Source organism: Meriones unguiculatus, chromosome 12 (assembly GCF_030254825.1).
Source record: "Meriones unguiculatus strain TT.TT164.6M chromosome 12, Bangor_MerUng_6.1, whole genome shotgun sequence".
In the NCBI taxonomy this organism is placed as follows: Eukaryota; Metazoa; Chordata; class Mammalia; order Rodentia; family Muridae; genus Meriones; species Meriones unguiculatus.
In genome coordinates, this window is record NC_083360.1 from 77,599,803 (window position 1) to 77,619,900 (window position 20,098).

A 20,098-nucleotide genomic window follows, 5' to 3' on the forward strand; every position below is an offset into this window, starting at 1 on the left:
GAGCAACTTTGTCTTGAAACAACAAACAACAAAAAACCCCCAGAAGAAATGGGGACCCAGTATAAGCTTTCATGTAACAAAAGCCAACCCTTGATCCCTAAATTAATAAAAATTAAAAAAAAAAAAACCCAATAATTAAAAAACTAAGCCGAGGATGACTTCACAAATTTCAAGATAGCCACTAATGAATATGCAAAAACTGCAAAGTCCTCGTATGCCAAGAGGGTGGGACACCTTGTGCTAGGACCACGTTAATTCACACTGTCATGTACTTGTTCGTGAGCTCTCTCCCCCGGTAGCGGCATTACCTCTTCCTTGTGGGTGACGTGGACCCTGGTTTTGATGTAGGGGAAGGCGTGAGACGTGGTCAGAAGGGCCTTGCGCTTGCGCTGCTCGCGGAGCCCCCCGTGGGCGCGCCCGTCTAGCGTGAAGGGGGTGCAGTACACGAAGCGGCGGAGGTTGTAATTTTTGTCAAAGTAAGTGACTCTGTCCTTCATCTCGTAGGTGTCAAAGAACGGCTCCACGTAGGTGATCTGAATGTACGCCTGGAAGAGGGAAAAGGTCCTCGCTCACTGACGGTGATCTGTCCCTCGTCCGCAAGAAGCAGAGCAACGCGGAAACCTTCCGAGACAGCACCGCGCTCCCTCCAAGTGCCAACAACCCACCTTGTTGGGGTCTAATTTACACTTGTCTACAGGATTGGAGTCCTTGATGACTTCAACCACATCCTCGCCAAATCTTTCTCCATAAAACCCCTGTAATGAAGAGAGGGACATTTTTTACGTGATTTTCTTAGTAAGCCACAGTAACCCCCTGAGGAGAACTATGGGATTTGGCAAGTTTTGTTCTAACCATGTTATTTCCACCTATGCAATTAAATTTAACAGCCAAAAAATTAATTTTCTCCAACAAAAGCTGTTTTTTACATAAGGACCTCAAGAGGTGAAGTCTGGGCAACGGTCACGGCTCTGCAGAAAACGAGGCCAACAAAGGAGGTGGACGTTAAATGCAGCCACCCAGGAGGCTCTCTAAGAGTTATCCTCACGCCTCCACAAAGGGGCGTCGTATGATAAAGTTTGGGAAACAGGGTGTCAGTATTTCTCAAGACTTGGCTAGTTCATAAAAAGAAAAGAACCATAGATTGAGCCAGTTTATGAAAACCAAACCCAGTGAAGTCACATGTAAGACTTTGAAACTCCAGCTGGGAGGAGAAGCAAGCCTAAAGCCCTGCTTCCCAAACTGTTCACAAGTCTCTTAAGATCTTGTCAAATGTAGACTTTGATTTGGAGTCTGGGGTGGGATCTGGGATTCTCCTAGGTGACACTAGTGCACCTGAGACATAGCCACACTCGGAGCAGTAAAAGAAGGGTCCAGAAGAGCGACTGGAAAGGAAAGCTGTGTTAACAGAATAAATACACAACAGTCATCTATGAGAAGCGAGGCATTTTTCAAGAGGGGAAGCCACAGGGTTTCCCGATGACTCCAGGTCAACCTCTGACCACGTCTCACTGGACAGCTACTCCACAGAGACAACACTCTCGAGGCAGCTGCCTCCTGGGCTTCTGCTTCCAATCTCATTACACACTGCTCCTTGATCTCTCGTCTCTCAAGTGTAGACAAATTGGAGTAATTCTGAAGGATAAAGGAGCTTAGAAAATGTGTGAAAATAAAACCTCAAAAGTGTAGCTGATAATTTACTGTTTGTCATTAAAGATTTAAAGGCTTTGAAAGGGTGCTGTTGTACCTCTCAAAAATTCCTACACACCCCAGAAGTCATTTATCTGGCTTAGCTAACAAACCTGATGCAAAAGTCTATTCGCTATAGAAACGGGAGACGACACTTGTGCGCCCCCGGAGCATTCACCTCCAGTCTGTGAGAGATCTCTGCGAGTTTGGTTATTGCAGGCTCCTTGTAAATAAACTCCTGTTCATCCAAGTCCCCGAACTTGGTCCCATAAAAGCCAACACGGAAATAGGTGCCAAACATCCGCTTACCATCCTGCGGTTAGGAAAACGAGAACATTTAATGCAAAGCTTTTTCTTTTTTGAAATTATGCTCAAATTGCTACATTGTAAAAAGTCCAAAACAGGGCAAAAATTAGCTCAAAACTATGTTTATTTTCCAAATAAGGGCAATAAAATGAAAACAGTCTTTTTTCCTTATTTCTAACAAGGATTATGCAAATTAGCTTTTTCTTAACCAAATAAAGCAGAATGGCCTCTGTCTTAAAGTCCATACAGTTGGGCTACATTAACTTACTTTTCTTCTTGAACCAAACGGTCTTAATATAAAAGTTAATTAGAACACATCGCTACTATATTTTCAAGTCAACGCAATCCTTCTCATAGTCTCTAAGTATATTAAAAAGACACAGAAGCTGAGGCAAGGATAGCTTCCGGTATAGCATACAAAATCAGCAAAACGTCAAAACCCCTCAGAAGTATTAATATGAAAACTCCTTCATCAGTATCAGTGTTGTTAAAAATATTTGTTATGTAGAAGAGTAAAAATGAAATAAAAAGGAAAAAAGTCTGAGTGCAAGGTAATAACAGAATTTTGAGAGAAGCTATTATTTTAAAGAGTGCTAATAGCAACCTCTGAACTTCCCGATACTCGACCTTTGTATTAGAATTACTATTCAGCTTCCATTTTATTGGTCTTTTCAGTGACATCCTGTATGACTCCCAGCACCCACAATACTGTGCTATGAGCTAATGTTAACCACACACCGACAGCAAGTAAAAGGACAGAAAGTCACCCTAGCTCTCATACAAGCTCAGCAAGAACCAATTCTTTCAATAAATATCACACCTGGACATTTTCCATGCAAGTTAGGGACCACAGAGCCAAAGCTATTCAAAGGGTTCTGCAGTGACTCATAAGAAGCAACGTGTGAAGCCCCCCTGAGCTCTCTGAAAGCCCACTGTTTTGTATTTGGTTTTGCTGTATAGAAAAAGGCAGATGGTGTACTCATTTAAAAAGGGAACAACAAATGTTACAGGCAATTAAGCAAAATGAGAAACTTCAGTCCTTAATTTACCAGTTTTATAATACTGAAGTGAGCAAAGGAATAATAAATTAACCCCGTATTCTCATTCATAAGAAGAAGACTATCTTTGGAGCTAAAGAAATAAAATTTCCAACTTAAAAACATTTTTTTCAATTACTTCACTTTAAAATTTAACATAAATATTAGCTGATTTTTATAGAAAATAAAATCTATGGGTGAATTAAATAAATTTTACAAGGTTTTTTTCTTAGAACCACCAGTAGGCCAATAGTGTACTTTGACACAATCAAGGCAGGAAGGCATAGGGTAGAATACACACAAAAGATCTAAGATGACCACACGCAAGTCTGTGATTGTTCATTTTCAAACTATGTCTCATATATGAATAATTCTCACTCTTGAACTCCATAAACACTATAGTATGGCTCAAGAGGCTTCCAGGTTAAAATGTTATTCTAACTCTTTGATATTATTTAAAGACAGTAATTAGGGTTTGCTTCCCTGAGCTAAACTTAAAATCCTTAAAAAAAAAATATATATATATATATATATTTATTGTGTATACAATGTTCTGCCTGCATGTACACTTATATGCCAGAAGAGGGCACCATATCTCATTATAAATGGTTATGAGCCACCATGTGGTTGCTGGGAAATGAACTCAGAACCTCTGGAAGAGCAGACAGTGTTCTTAATCACCAAGCCATCTCTCCAGCCCAATTTTCAAATTCTTAATCTTTGCACAATGGGATTTTGCTACCTTGCTTCCATTTTATTGGTATTTCCACTGACAATGCATAATGTGTCTGATCCCAAACAGACACAATACTGTGACATGGCCTGATGGTGAGGGCACCTGTGACCTCATTGCCTCAGTGATCTTCACTACCACTTTTAACATACTTTTGGTATTGATATTGTCATGCTAGCTATTATTCATCTTCACTAACAGAATAAAAATAAGACTTGCTCCTCAAAAGAATAAACTATGAAATCAAATAAAGTACATACTGTAATTATCAGTGTCAAGAATAGAAGATTAATCTTGAAGCCAAATCACAGTTAAGGTTCCAGCCACCGACATTTAAAAGTAAATGGCCAAGTGAACAGAGAAAAAAGGAAGGGATATTCGAGTAGATAGAGGAAGAAAAAAAAAGGGCAGATCCAGTCATAAAAGATAACACATGTGAAAAAAGCCATCTAACCACCTATCCAAGGACTGAATGCCTAAGGTTTTTAGGGTCTATGACACATGAATTCACCACGGAGGTCTCATCAAGCAGGTGACAACTGAGGAAAGAGGTGCAAAGCTATTCATACAGATTTCTGGGGAAGATCTAGTCCAGCCAGAGGATGAGCCAGTGCAAAGGCCCCACGGCAAGAGCTACCTGAGGTGCTTGAGGAGCAGGATGGAGAACAGTGTGGGTGGAACAGAGGAAACCAGTTGAAATACAGGAGACAATAGCGTCAGAGACACCACGAGGAGTTCCTGGAACGTGTGTGAGCGTGTGTTTTGTGTGTACGTGTGGAGTAGAGGGTGAGGATAGACAAAGAGAAAGGCTAAGGGTCTGATATTTTGATTTAGAATCTCTACCACTCACCCACTGGACACCAGTTTTTAAGGCATAATCACAAGCTTCACTGCCAGCAAAAAACATCCCTCCAACTTCATTTTCTTTTGTTTTGTACCTGCTTTTGTTCTGAATTGCTTCCTATAACTCAGCATTACTTCCTCTACTGTTCAGAACTCAGGCTAAACTTCCACCACCCCCGCACTAAGCATAGCTCATTCTTCCTAAGTGGTTTACTGACGGCTTTCCTAACTCTGTAGGTTAAGAGAACTACTTCCCACGTCAAAACCATTTCACATCTGTTCTAGGTGTAAAATGATTTGTGCTCTTTCCTGAGGAAGAAACCTGTTGGGCTGGTGGAACACTTGAACAATGACAGCTGCACCCGCTACCCTACCTACTCACCACGCTACCTCACCTCCACAGGCACATTAGTTATTACTGCGCACACAGTCATCTCCTTGCCCCTCTCTTAGCTCTATTCCTAAAGACCATTTGTTGGACTCTTCCGCCCATGATTTCTACACGGGGACGTAATGCATGGGGCCATGAAATTGACCTTTTTTTTTTGAGGAGGTTGGAAGGGATGACCCTGGGGCCTTTCACGCTCTAGGCAAGCACTCTAGCAATAGATAGCGTCTCGACCCCTTCTCCTTTCTGTTCTCCACCTTGAGACAAGACTTTGCTGAATTTTCTAGATTAGCCTCGAACAGCCTCCTCCTCTGGAACAGGTGGGGTTATAGGAATGCCATTGCACCTGGCCTCTTAACTTACATCTTACGTTAAGATTTCAACAGGAGCTGGGGCAACAGCTCAGCAGTCTAGCCCCAGCACTTGTCGAGAGTCCGTGAAGTCGATAGGTCTGATCCCCATCATATCATCATCACCATCAACAAACCCAACAGGTTTCAAGTTACAGTCATGGTAATGTCAATGATGTCAACAAAGCAGCAACAAAAAGTGACCAACACTTTTTGAGTATTTACTATGTTATAAACATTTTGTATGTATTATATTGACTTTCTTTTCTTTTTTAGTTTCTGTAGCCTGTGCTGGCCTTGAACTCTCAATCGTCCTGCTTCAGCCTCCAGAGGACTGAAATTACAGGCATGCAATAGCATGCCTAGCCTAAATGCATTATATTAATATTTATCAGAATTCTGTGACTGGCACCATTATGTGACCACCTCTTACAGACGGACAAGCTTGCCTGTGATCAGACTGTAGTGAATGATGGAGTTAGAAGGTAAAGTCTGGCATTTTTATGTGACACCAAATCAAGACTTTATTTCAGTTACACCTTTTCTGTAGTCCATACACAAGTACAAACAGTAGAACACAAAAATGACCTTTGAGTTGCCTTTACCTCTCTGGTATTTTTAATAAGAACTCCTGTGAATTTCTTCGAGTAATTCAACTTCTTTTTAACTTATTGTTTTGTTCCAGTTTTAAAACAGGGTTTCATGTAGTCCAGGACAGTCTAGAACTCCCTATGTAGCCAAGAGTGGTCTTGAACCGCTGATCTTCCTGCCTCAGCCTCCTGAGTCCTAACATTATAAGCATGAACCACTGTGCCTGCTGAGTAATTCACTATGGAATTACTTCCTTCTGCTTATTTCCCTCAGTGTTACAGTGCCACCCTCTATCATGGCTGCTTCTGCATTTGCAGGTCTTTCTTGTGTAAGCCAATGTAAAGATCAAGTAGTGGCTCACCAGACACTCTTCTCAGACACAGCCTCAGCTGTGTGTCTTACCAGAGGTTCAGTTCTGATCATTACATATTTCCATGACTAGAAAGGATGCCATATTCAATATCATCTATAGTTTGCTGACCACAGAGCCAGCAGAGCAGGCATAACAAACTGTATCATGGTCTTACTGGAAGGTCCACCTTCCTGCATGCTACCAGGGAGGCTCTGACTCCACAGAGCACTTCCTCTCCGGTGTCCCTCTTCCCACCCCATCCCCCAAGTAGTATAGCTAATGTCTTGTTTCTGAGGTAAGGACCCATGAGGGTCTCTCCTCTTGTATCATACAGTCTCCCACTCAGCTACCCTAAAAGTATCATTATGCTCCATCCTCAAAACAAACAAGAAAAAAACCTCTTCTTTCAGTGTTCATTCCTTTCCTCTCATTAATTAGCTGTTTCTAATTCTGCATTCATTTTATTTACTGTATTAATTTCAGTATTTAACTCAATATTACTGAAGAAACCAGAACTGTAGCCAGTATTTCTGAGTACACAAAAACCAAAGCATTAACTCATATTTATGTTCATCCAATTTGGTAATGAGTTAAGACAATCATTTTAGGTGCTTCAAAGTCAGGGGAGACAGATCTCTTTAGTAATGCATCACGGTTCATCATTATAAAACTAAGTTTATTCGCTAGTTGTTCTGGATACTAAGAGATGCATGGAGCAGGGCATGGCAATCTCTGTCTGTCTGTCTGTCTTTTTGAGACAAGGTGTCTGCATAGCCTTGGCTGTCCTGGACTTGCTTTGTAGACCAGGCTGGCCTCAAACTCACAGAGACCCACCCTCCTGTGCCTCCTGAGTGCTGGGATTAAATGGGTGGTCTACCACTGCCCAGTAAGTAATCTCTTTAAAGAAATAGGTTGTAAAAAAATTTTTTAATAGAGAAAATATCAGGCATAGGCAGGCGGATTGCTGTGAATTCAAGGCCAGTTTGGTCTAAAACCCGAGCCTAGAACAGCCAAGGCTACGTAGAGAAACCTTGTCTTGAAAAATCAAAAACCAAAACTCAAAAGGAAAAAAACAAAAAAACAAAAAAAAACATGTGATAAAGATGGATTTCTTCTAACAGATTGATAACTTTTGGGCAAATAAACAAATACATCTTTCAAAAATAAATAGGTGTACACAAAATTTGAAATTGTGATCAAATTTTCACACAAATGAAATATTTTCTTTTAAAAATAATTTAAGTGAATCACAGGAAATATCTTATTTCCTATTATTTTGAGAACAAGAAAAATAAAAATAAATGTGAGCAGCAACCAGGTATCAAGGAGCAAAATGTGGTCAGGAGCGGCAGGTTCTGGAGGGCTTCACAGGGCATCCGCTGATGCGTAAGCACCTCAGCAAACTGCTACGTTCCTGGGCTGAGTCTCTCTTTGTCTCCCACACTCTCACAAAAGCTTTACCAAGTCAAATATTCCCTACTGAATCAAGAACAGAACTGAAGTGAGGAACAATGCAGACTTCAAGGAACCTTATGCAATACAGAAACTGTCCTTACTAGGCATCGATCCAATGAGAGTTCTATGAGGATACTACGAAATTAGCTAAGAAACAGCTTTTAGAAAAAATGAAATCACTGAAGCTGTCAGAGTCAAACAGGAAAATATTCACAAGATAGGAACTTACCACAATAGACAATAGTAAAAGTAGGGAGTAGGTCAGCAACCAGGGGCAAGAGAGAGAAAACAGAAAGCATTTTAATTAGGGGAATTTCAAAACATTTAAGCAGCAAATGGTAGCAAACACATTTTTAAAATGCAAGCGTCCACTTAAGTTTAACAAGTACAGCAAATAACACACGTGCAACAAGTCAGATGCTATGGGGCTGAAGGTCCAGTACAGGCAGGGTAGAAATGCAGACGAGGAAGTCAGGTCTGTGCCACCGTTACCATGCAGCAACATGATGGGAGGGCGGTATTAATGTGTCGTCCAGGGGTCGATTTAGCATCAAGCAGACTAGAAAACACTGCTCAGAGGTTTTGACATATTCGTAATTTCATGTCTAGTTTTCAGCTAATTCTATTTCATGTTAGAATATCCATGAAGAACTTTATCCCTCAAAGATTGCTGTGGCAAGACTTTGCATATGTCTAGCTGAAGCCACAGAAACCAGAGACTATATCTGAAGTATTAATAAGGGCATGCACACGTAATCTGGAGAACGAAGGCAGGTGTAAAGGTGATGGCTCATGTAAAGAGAAGCAGACGGTAGGTGCTGTTTTAGAAATGGAAGGACATCCAGTAGGAACATTTGTTCTCCAAGGTTTTCTATTTGGGTCCCCAAATAAGGATTGTAAAGGAATCAAATAGAGAAGCCTAGTCTTTTCAGCCCCTGTAAGTCTAACTACAAGGTGAGAGGCAAAGCCAAAAATCTTACCAACACACCTAGCCCCAAAGAGACCTTAGTCACTATTAGGGCATTAATTCATAGAATTCTCTCCTTTACAGAAAGATGAAACTTCAGTTAAGATATAATTGAATTGTATTTATTTAATATTTCAAAATTTACCTACTACATAAAAGGAAGCACATGTAGTCTTCATTACAGAGTAAGAAACACTATTAGAATATGATCTTTTTTTTTTTTTTTTTAGTTTTTCAAGATAGTTTCTCTGTGTAACAGAGCCTTGGCTGTCCTGGACTTGTTTTGTAGTCCAGGCTGGCCTTGAACTCAGAGATCCACTTGCCCCTGTTTCCTGAGTGCTGCGATTAAAGGGGTGTGCCATCATGCCCAGAAAGGTCAATTTTTAAAATTTTCTCAATTTATCTTGCTCCCCCAACCAAAGCGACTCATGATCAAATTAAACACCATTTTCTCAATTCCAGCATGCCTATTTTCTGTCCACATTTTAGTTATATCCATAGTTGGCATCCATCTTTACTAACAGGATGCCCAGTTTTATACACAAATGACTTTTCTCTTATACAAAGGCACAGAAAATAGCATGTCCTGTAACTAATGGCACAGACAAAATACGATATATTCTATTTATACCTCTGAGCAATAACATATAAATCGACCTCTGTAAATGAACGATCGGTTATAAGAGAAATCTGTGTATGAGTGTTGATGAAAGAAATGCATCAAAGGGTAAAAACAAACTATAGAGTGAGGACACAGTGGCTCATTTACCAAAGAATCTCATCAGTGAAACGGGTTTCCATGCACTGCCTAGAACCTCTAAATCAAAAAGTTCTTAAAATAACTTACAGTATTTAAATAAAATTTCTTTGGTTAATGAATTCAGTTGATAAGCAGTCAGCAACAGAATGCCCACAGCTAGCACATGTGGGCAAAGCATTGGCATAAGAAATCTGGTCAAATCCATCTATTAGTGTCTTTAACTAACTAAAATATTACCTACCTCCCAGCCAGTACTCTGTGTAATAAAAAGTAAAAAAAAAAAAAGGGCAAGTCATAAAAAAAAGTTCAAATGAACAAAGAGGCCAAAGGAAGTTCAGTTATATGGTACCATACCACAGATTCTTCTCCACAGAGGATAACAAAATATTCTAAACAGCACATATTCGTTCACTCATGACCAACAGAAATTTTATAACGTATTTGTTCAAAACTCAGTACCTAAAATTTTGCCTTTGAAAAGGCAAGTTTTAAAAGTAAAAGCACTTTTTAAGTAGAAGCACACATTTTAGAAAAAGAGAGGATCTGTTGCCTAATCTTTCTGTGACTAACTCAGATCTCTCCTGCCAGGAGCTTCATGCCACTGAAATATGCAGGTCAAACGGTACATACTCTGCAGCGTTGCCAAATGCCAGGAACTCAATCGAATGGATAAAACGTTCTGGAAAACCCCTAGTGGCTCTCCATGTTCCAGACTGGATAAGCAGGATTTGCACCCGAGAGCTCTCAAGAGGAAGTTCCTCAGAGCATGTGCATAACTGATTATAAAAATACCTGGTGGCACCATGAAACCTAACCAAGCTTTTGCAGCTTCGATACTTTAGAAGATTACAATAGAGTCCTGGCTTAACAAACAACTGACTTCACTTTTAGATTGTCAATTCTTCTCTAGCCACGGTGAAGCTCGCAGAGTTCTAGTATGCAGGGGTGGGCAGTCACTCCTCCGAGCCTTTCAGAGGGCGTGCGTGTAAACAGAGGAGGAACTGCGTGAGGAGAAGGAGGCCCAATAGGATTTCAATGGTGCCGATTCAGTTGGAAGGCACCAACCACTAATAGTCTATTTCATTTTCCAACGAAGTTTAACTGATCAGAATTTTGGTGATAACGTGGCCTACTTTGTGAATTAAAGTACTAAGATCACTCAATAAATTACACTAAGAACTTGTTTAATTTGTTATTTTTATATTAGAAATATACTGTGAGTAACAGTGCAAATATAGGAAAAACGAAACAAAGCTACAGCAGGATTTCACGAAAATTTCACATCATTCAGCAAAAAGTTAATTTAAACATAGTAACTTCTGACAGCAAAGGAACATATGTTAACTTAAATATCAAACCCATAATTCTAACCTACAATGTAATATAGAAAAAAGATGCCAAAACATTGCTAAGTGGTAAAAACTTAAAATTTTGAAAAAAAAAATCATTTGGGGAGTTTCTAATAGTCATAACCACTTTTGGTTAACTTATTCTGCTTGTTTGTTTGCTTGCTTGTTTTGTTAGCTATGACCCATCTTTTAGCCCAAGTGAAATGGTCACTCCGTGGGATCTAGTTAGACACGAGCACAAGGCAATGTTAAGGTCTCTAAACACTCCGCCCACCAACAAGCTACAGGGGAACTGTTACCTGGTGAACGATCTTGCTGAACGCTTCCTGAAGTTTGCCATGGATTGTGGAGAGCTTCTTTGCATCCCGATTAGCTTCATGAATAGGAATGAGTACTTTGTAAACCTCATTAACTGCTTCGTACATGCCAGCCTATAAAAACAATGTCTGTCAGATACTGCCTTCTTTTACATAAACGAAAAGTAAGATTAATCAGAATTTGTAAATGCACTGTATTTTTTATTAAGATACCGCCGAAGCCTGCCCAGTAGGCCTAATTTTTAACCATATTAAAAGTTAAAGCCAATTTTACGTAAGGTATCATTCCCTCCGGAAGAACTCAAGTGGGTATGTGCTTATATTCTATACATTAATGCTTATGTTGATCTATAGTTTGAAGTGGACACCCTGTTCCTGTCTAGCCTATCACGACCTCACTAAGGTACACATGTAGATGTGCATATAAACTCTTGAAAACTATTCTGAGGACTCCAAGAAATTCAATTGTTACGAGTCACGAATCCCCTATTCTTTTCTCTTACAATCAGAAAACCTAAGTCATTTACTTTTCCAAAACTGTAGGTCGGCACAGGAAGTTGCTGGAAATTCATGGGAAAGTCTCTAAACGTGTGCTCGTAAGACACGGGAGGTTCTGACGACCGCACTGCTGTTGCACTCTTCCTCCTGGTAGCCGGCCGCTGTACCGGGAGCAGACAGCAGCAGCTTCCAGGGCTCCACACACCAGCAAATGTGCTTCCCCGAGATGGGTTTTATGTGATCTTACAGAAGGATCTTTAAGCAATAATGTAGCTTCAATAGGGAAATAAATTTAGCATAACTAAAACACTCTAACAATTATTTTAAATTAAAAGCTTGAATGAAAGAATTAATACAGAATTAATATAGCAATACTATGTATAAACAAAAGAATGTCTGTACAATAGGCCACTAGTCTTTAATCTAAATCTGAATTATTGAAACTACATATACATTCAGCCACACAAATAAAATATAGTAAACTATTCTGTCAATAGCAAACAAAACAAAACAAAATAAAGCCAACCAAACAAACAAACAAAAAACCCTGCCCCATGCCCCTAGCTGTTTATGGCAAAAATGAGATAGACGTCCTTATTAATAGAACTTTTTTGAAAAGTCTGAATTCTGGAAACATATATATATATATATATATATATAGAAAAAAATATAAAATATATATATATATAAAATATATATATATATAATTTTATTTTTTTGAGACAAGGTTTCTCTGTGTAGCCTTGACTGTCCTGGGTTCATTTTGCAGACCAGGCAGGCCTCCAACTCAATGATATACACCTGCTTCTGCCTCCTTGAGTGCTGGGATTACAGGCGTGCACTAGCGCGCCCAGCTAGAAAACTATTTTTAAAATAATTTTATTTATTATTTGTACAATGTTCTGCCTGCACATATGTCTGCTGGACAGGAGAGGGCACCAGATCTCATTATAGAGGGTTGTGAGCCCCCATGTGGGTACTGGGAATTGAACTTGGGACCTCTGGAAGAGCAGCCAGTGCTCTTAACCTCTGAGCCATCTCTCCAGCCTAGAAAACTGCTTTTAAGAGCTTGAAAGTCATTATACTTAAATACATGGTTCTAAGGACCAACAATGCTAACTAAAGATGGCAAAAATGCCAGTGTACAAGTACTGACTAGGGTATGAGCACTCTACATGTGAACTTATTTGCTCCTCCCTTATGCCAGACCAAAGCACAAAACTATTACTAGATGTTTTTAACAGTTAAGAAAAGTGCGACATGAACAGACTGAACAACCTGTACCTGAAATCTACAGCTGCTAAGTCTGGAGCTCGGACTGTACTCTGCCGAGCTTAACCAACGCACAGCAGGACAGGGGCAGAGCCTGGAGAAGAAAGCTAATCCCGGGGGAGAGGAGCTGTGCACACGGTTTAAAGCTTTGCCTTCATCCTTCGTGAACCTCGTGGTCTCCTGAACCTCGGTGCGGGGGCCCTGAACACTAGAGTCTGAGCAAGCAGGGACTTGGTTTGTCAAAGAAGCTGAAGGTTAGGGAGGGGTCGGCCCTGTTCCGTCTAGACGTCCTGTCCGGGCTTCCTTGACAGGAGCTTCAATTCTTCACATACAAATGGGAGGGAACAAGGACTGATGCTATACAGGAAGGGCAGACAGTACAAAGGATGCAGGATGTACTCTGACAGGCAAAAACCAGTCCCCCAAAAGGCCACCGAGGAAGGATCACTGCACAAGCACAGATTAACATGTGGAGGGGGAAAAAAACTCCAATTCACCTGGCAGAAATGCTGTAAAAGCATCCTAATTTATTCAGACAGAACTTAAAAGTTCAGAGAAGTTTTATTTTGATCTTTGTTTTTTTTTTAATAAAGGTTTCAGAAACTATTTTGTAAACCAAGAAAATAACTGTTGGGGGCTGGAGACATGGCTTAAGAGCTCTTAAGGTTAAGAGTACTGGCTGCTCTTCCAAAGGTCCTGAGTTCAATTCCCAGCAACCATATGGTAGATCACAACCATTTGTAGTGAGATCTGGTGTCCTCTTCTGGCATGCAGGCACACATGCAGGCAGAATACTGTATAAATAATAAACAAATAAAAATTAAAAAAAGGAAATAACTGTTGCAGATTAACCCTGGTTCATAAACAAGCAAATGAAAATCCTGGGGAAGACACAGAGCATCAGGATGCAAGGGAGTAGCAACGGTGGATCTGGACTGACAGTTTTAAGGACACCTGGAGCAAATGCTCTCAAAGGAAAGGCAAGGTAGCAAGGCAAAGAACACTGACATACATGTCTATCATCTAGGAATCAGGAACCTGAGAACAGAATGAGCAAGGTCACCTACCATGGAGAAGGAAGCAGCCGCTTGTTCCAGTAACCCCACGAGCCCTGACTCAGTAAAGTACTTTCCAGAGCAAATACCTTCTTCATCTGGAGATACCACATCATCCGAGACAGCAGACTCTTCTAATACATTAGAGGAAATATTCTAGAGAAAAACATTCAAAAGTACTGGCAGTGAGTTACTTTCCTAGCATAAAAAAAATGTACACAAGGAAGTAACTGACAACTAGGTTTAACTATTAACTAAGGTTAATGACGAGAAGCTGGGTAGAGCTTACGCCCAGGCTCAGCTGTGAGACCCTGAACCCAGGCCTATACATTTCTACACAAGGGAAGGAAGAAAGCTCCACAGACACACTCTATTGTAAGATGACAATAAAGCTACAACACTGTTGCTAGGCAACTTTTCCCCAATAACAAGCTGTGGGAAAAAATGTCTCCTGATCTCCACAGCTGCACCACAGCACATCATGAACACACACACACACTTTTATTTTTATTTCTGGGAAAGGAAATTAAGATGGCTCAGCAGTTAAGAACACTGGCTGTTCTTTCAGAGGACCTAGAATTGAAGCCCTAATTTCAACTTCAAATTAAAAACCACGTCCTCTTTGATAGGGCTAGAGATGTGGTGGAGAGGCATGCCCAGTACTCGGAGGCCCTGATCACACTCTCAGAACAGCATGCAAAGCAAAGGAACGATGTGAGAGCGCACGGAGCACCGGCCTTCCTTTCTGCTCTCTCTCCATTCACCTTGCCGAGCACCGGCCTTCCTTTCTGCTCTCTCTCCACACAGCCAGGTAAAAGTAAAAACCGAGGGACACGACACTCCTTGATCCCACACGCGCGGGGCAGACCCCTACCTGGAATGTTACACACCCCACGGGAAGGTACTTCCGGTCTTCCAGCATGCTCAGGTACTCGGCGACAAGGGCTGCCGAGTGGACCAGGCACTGCGCGGCTTCAGCGTGGTTGCTTCGTTCAGAGTGCTTGCCCGCCATGTTCTGCAGCCAGGTCAGGCGCAGGTCTGGGGAGGTCTGGTAGCCCTTGGCAATTCTAATCGGACAGAAATGAGTCTCAGTGGCCATTAGCTTCCCCCAGTGGGTGGGAATTCAGAGAGCCGCTCGGTCTCCCTAGATGACTTCCTGCTAGTGCGCCAACCTGTTAGAGCAGGTAGTTTGTTTGGAAAATGGCATCGTTTATGGATAGCCATTGTGGTCCTAAAATGGACATTATCATTTTTGGTTGGAGTAAAGAGACACACTAAATTAAAACTTGGTTGCTAGGAAAACATATTTAAATTAGAAAATATATAGTATATATTACAAAATATATAAATTTATATAATAAATAAATACATAAGAAAAATTAGAAAACATGCAAGCTATGTTATATCATCTTTATTTGAAGAGCAAAATGTTTTATTTGTGTAGGTCTTACTAGGGGAAAAACTGTGAAAGAGAGGGCCAAATAAAAAGAAAATCCCATTTTGCTGTTGTGTCTATAGAGATACAATGGAAATTGTATCTCAAAATCTGTACATAGAAACACTGTCCTTAATCATAATCACAATTTGAAATTATGACAAATTCGTATTTTTTAAGATTTTATTTATTTTATGTATATGAGTGCTCTACCTGCATGCCAGAACAGGGCATTGAGGGTATACAAGGTTGTGAGCTTGTGGGTGCTTGGAATTGAACTCAGGTCCTCTGGAAGAGCAGCCAGTGCTCTTAACCGCTAAGCCATCTCTCCAGCCCCAATGTGTATTATGTTAAACATTCACATAGCATGTTTGTTTGTTTGTTTTTAAGATTGTTTTTTTACATTTAAAATGTGGGCTTAGAAAAAAAAATAAAAATTGGGCTTAGGACTCGTCTAAGAAGTTCAAGATCAAGGACACCAAATTTATTTAAAAAAAATTTTTTTTGACAAGCAATAAACATACTGTATTCTGAGGCTCTTCCTTTGATCCCTTGCACTGCAAAACCCACAACATACAAGCAAACCGAAGCTAACTTTAAACTTTAACTTTATGTGTGCGGTGTTCTGCTTTCATCCGTGTCTGCACGCCCCTCGAGGTGTGGTGCTCGTGGAGGCCAGAGGCGGCAGCCGAGCCTGTGGGGCTGCAGCTGCGGACGGTTCTGAGCTGCCACGTGGGCGCTGGAAGCTGAGCCTGGGTCCTCTCGAGGAGCAACAAGCACCCTTAACTCCCGAGCTAGCTCTCTAGTCCACACTCAACAGTATAAAAGCACTGACAGAAGATCTGAAAATGTAGCCTCAAAAAGGTCTGGCTTCTGTGGATATCAGGCACACACGCGGTGCACAGACATACAGGCAGGCAAAATGCCCACGCAGAAATAAAAAGTAAAATTCCTTTTTTTTTTTTATCTGTCTTAGAAAGTCACTTAAATAATTTTTGTCTATTTCACCCAGGTGTTGCTAATCCCACAGTGCAAAGCATGAGAGAACCACGCAAAGGCTACCTGTACATGAGGTCGATCAGCATTTCGGGGTCCTCCTGGTGTTCCTTCATTTTAACAGTGTCAGAAAGGATCATATGAAGGTTGAAAACCAAATCTTGGACCTGTAGTGGAGAATTATATAAAATTTTTCTCTGTCATTCATTCCAATAATTAAATGAGTTTGGAAGCTACTTCAGAAGCTTCCAGAACTTTGAAAACAAGTTACAGCAAGTATGTGGGTGTGGCAGAGGGAGGGCAGGAACTCTGGATTCTTTGGTAGACTAGACTTTTCCACTTCATGTGGTGCTGTAAGCAGGGGTCAGGTGCAGCAAAACGAGGACTGCAAGAGCACAGAAGGAAAGCTCCCTCACAATGGTAACTGTCAGCTTGTTCCTAGTATTACTAAAGGCAAATTAATATTTGACTGACAGGCAGGAGTGCTCCATCACAAATCACTGTCCAAACTGCCTGAGTCTACTGTTATAGTCGACAGAATGAAACACTCACATTAACTCTTAAAAACAAGGGGCTGTGGAGATGGCTCACTTGGAATGGGACTCTCTGTGAAAGCATGAGGACCTGAGCTTGTCCTCAGCACCTACAGGCCAGGCGTGGTGGTTGGCACTTACACATAATTCCAGCACATAGGGAGGTAAACACGAGGATCCTTGAGCCTCACTTTGGGCATCCCAGACAAACTAGTGAGCTCCAGGTCCATTGAGAGAGGTGGGAAAGCACTGAAGGAGTGACAATTGATCTTGACCTCTGGGTCTTCACATGTATGAACACACATGGGCATACACGCATATGTATACACACACACACACACACACACACACGACAGCTTCATGAGACAGTCTTCTCTGGGTTACATGTGGAAAGAAATATGTACAATCCTCGAGCAAAAGCGCAATTTAATAATCTGTAAAGTCTGTACTCAACAGTTCTATGGGAATTAAAACTTTGGATAGGAGCATTTCTCACCTGATCAGGAAATGTTGTTTCCCTCAATTCTAGATCTTCTTCAGCATACGTCAAAATAGTTTTTAGAGACCGTCTTAAGAATTCTTCATTAAAATTCTGAGATGTACCCACCAAAGAGGACAGTGACATTGTTACTTGCATTTTCACTCTGGCAAAGTTCTGCGAAAAGGAAATTGTCAGTATTTAAGACAGTTTAAAAACATAATTCTGAAAGACTTTTTTTAAAATAATGAAATATACGCACTGTAATCTGATTTGAAAAATGTACATAACATACTCCAGGGAACTAAGCAGATTCTCTCTTACAGCTTTCCTTCCTCACCTCCTATCCCTTTGTCTCACTCCACTATCACACAAAACAGTCTCTCCAGTCTCTCCTGGGAATCTGCTGCTCTCGCTGGCAAAGGGGTCAGATCAGCTAAGTGATTTTCACTCTCCTTCCCAACTACCAATTCCAGTTTCCTACTCTTATTCCATCTGTGTAGCGACCAACTGCAGTGCCTCTCCCTTGTGTCTGGTCCCATTCCCAGAGAATAAGCACATTCTCTTCTACAGCCTTTCTTTTCACCCCTTCCCTTTGTCTCAGCCACCAACCCCAGAGACATTCTCTCCCTCGAAACCCACTGGTGGCCAGAAAAACAGATTCTCCAAGGGCCAAATCCTTGAGGTAGACCTGTTTTCTTCCCTCCTGTGGACCTTCTCAGTGTCCCTGCCATCCTAGTCCACCCCCATTCCTGTGTGTCAGCTCCCAACACCTAGAAATACGCTTTACTTGGGAATCAGTGTTTACACATGACGTACTCAGAAGCACCCCATCTGGGCCACCCACCCACACCACATGTTCCTAAGATCCAGAGAGGGCAACAGAATCCAAAGAACAAAAAACACACCTAACAAAGAGAAGACCAGACATCCAGACCTAGAATGACAATCATCCCAAATCCAGAAGCCTAGACACCAACATAAAAGCACAGTCAATAACAGCCAGGAAGATGGCAGACAATATCTTCAGTATAGCCTGGAAACCCTACCACAGCAGGCACCAAGTTTTCCAGCAGAGCTGAAGCACAAGACAAAGACTTCAAAATACCTGTTATGAATATGCTCAAGGATCTTAAGGAGGAGATAAATAAACTAAAGAAATATATTAAAATATAAACAGAATAAAATGAAGAAAACAGTTCAGAACATGAAAGTAGAAATGAAATAACTAAACACCAAAACTGAAGTAAAATTAGACAAGAAAAATTTAGGAACTCAAGTAGGAAACTCAGAGGCTAGCCTCACCAACAGAATACAAGAAATGGAAAAGAGACGAATCTCAATCACTGAAGATAAGATAGAAGAAATGGATACCTCAGTCAAAGAAAATGTTAAATCTAAAAACAAAACAAAACAAAAACACCCTGACAAAAAAACATCCAGAAAATCTAGAAAACTGTGAAAAGGTCAAATCTAAAAATAATAGGAATAAAGAAAGAAGACCCAGGCCAAAGGCATAGACAACATGTTCAACAAAATCATAGAAGAAAATTTTCCTCACCAAAAGTGCTTATCAAAGTCCAAGAAGTATACAAAACACCAAATAGACTGTACCAGAAAAGAAATTCCACATGATACTTAATAATCAAAACACTAAATGTACAAAGAAAGAATATTAAAAGCTGCAAGGGAAAAATATCAAGTAACATATATAGACAGACCTATTAGAATAACACCTGTTTTTTTCAATGGAGACTCTAAAAGCCAAAATTTGTTTTACAAATTCTCAGAGACCACAGTTGCCAGCCCAGACTTCCATAACTAGCAAAACTTTCAATCATAATAGAAGGAGAAAGAAAGACAATCCATAATGAAACCTACTGAGTTTCCTACTGAGTTTCAAGCAACAGCTATAAACCATTCCAGCTCTAAGACAGCGTTAGGAGAAAAACTTCAATGTGAAGATGTTAACCATACCCAAGAAAACACAAGGAATAAATAATCTAAGAACAGCAAATGAAAATGATTTGATATAACAACTAAATGGGAAACAACGAATACTGCTCATTAATAACTCCCAACACCACTGGCCTCAGTGACCCAATTAAAAAACATCAATTAACAGACTACATTATGGAGCAGGGTCCATCCTTCTGCCACATCCAAAAAAACACAAGGATTTTTTTTTTTTAAATTAAAGCTTTATTTGTTTATGTCTATGGGTATTTTGTCTGCATATATCTGCACACCAGAGGAGGGCATGAGATCTCCAGGGACTACCATTGTAAGCGGCTGTGAGCCATCATGTGGGTGCTGAGAATTGGGCTCAAAAACTCTGGAAGAACAGCCTTAATTGCTAAGCCATCTCACTAGCCTCAAAAAATATACCTCAATATAAAGGATAAATATCATTTCAGGGTAAAAGGATAGAAAAAATATTCCAAGCAAATGCACCCAAGAAACAAGTCAGCGTAGCCATTTTAATATTTGACAAAATACTTTAAACCAAAACTAATCAGAAGAGAGGGGGAATGACACTACATATTCATTAAAGGATAAATACATCAAGAGAATATTGCAATTCTAAACATATATGCAGCAAACACATGGGTATCCAAGTTCATACAAGATAACTACTACAGCAAAAGTCACACTGACACTCCGACAGCGGGCACTTCAATATCCTACTCTTACCAA

The 20,098-nt window shown here is 40.5% G+C and overlaps 1 protein-coding gene across 9 annotated transcripts in view; it reads right to left on the reverse strand.

The window, feature by feature from the left end:
• Positions 1 to 20,098, reverse strand: part of Dock7 (dedicator of cytokinesis 7) — a 194,718-nt gene that overhangs the window by 14,786 nt on the left and 159,834 nt on the right. For 6 of the 9 annotated variants that reach the window (XM_060365936.1, XM_060365933.1, XM_060365937.1 and 3 more), the window contains 9 exons: positions 17,420 to 17,578; positions 16,457 to 16,557; positions 14,834 to 15,026; positions 13,972 to 14,115; positions 11,117 to 11,248; positions 9,710 to 9,724; positions 1,865 to 1,990; positions 666 to 755; positions 309 to 545 (listed from right to left, as the gene is read on the reverse strand). In XM_060365936.1, coding sequence (XP_060221919.1) covers positions 309 to 545; positions 666 to 755; positions 1,865 to 1,990; positions 9,710 to 9,724; positions 11,117 to 11,248; positions 13,972 to 14,115; positions 14,834 to 15,026; positions 16,457 to 16,557; positions 17,420 to 17,578 — 1,197 coding nt within the window. Of the gene's footprint in view, positions 1 to 308; positions 546 to 665; positions 756 to 1,864; positions 2,000 to 9,709; positions 9,725 to 11,116; positions 11,249 to 13,971; positions 14,116 to 14,833; positions 15,027 to 16,456; positions 16,558 to 17,419; positions 17,579 to 20,098 lie in introns of all 9 variants that reach the window. The other 3 variants (XM_060365935.1, XM_060365938.1, XM_060365942.1) reach the window with 1 other exon arrangement.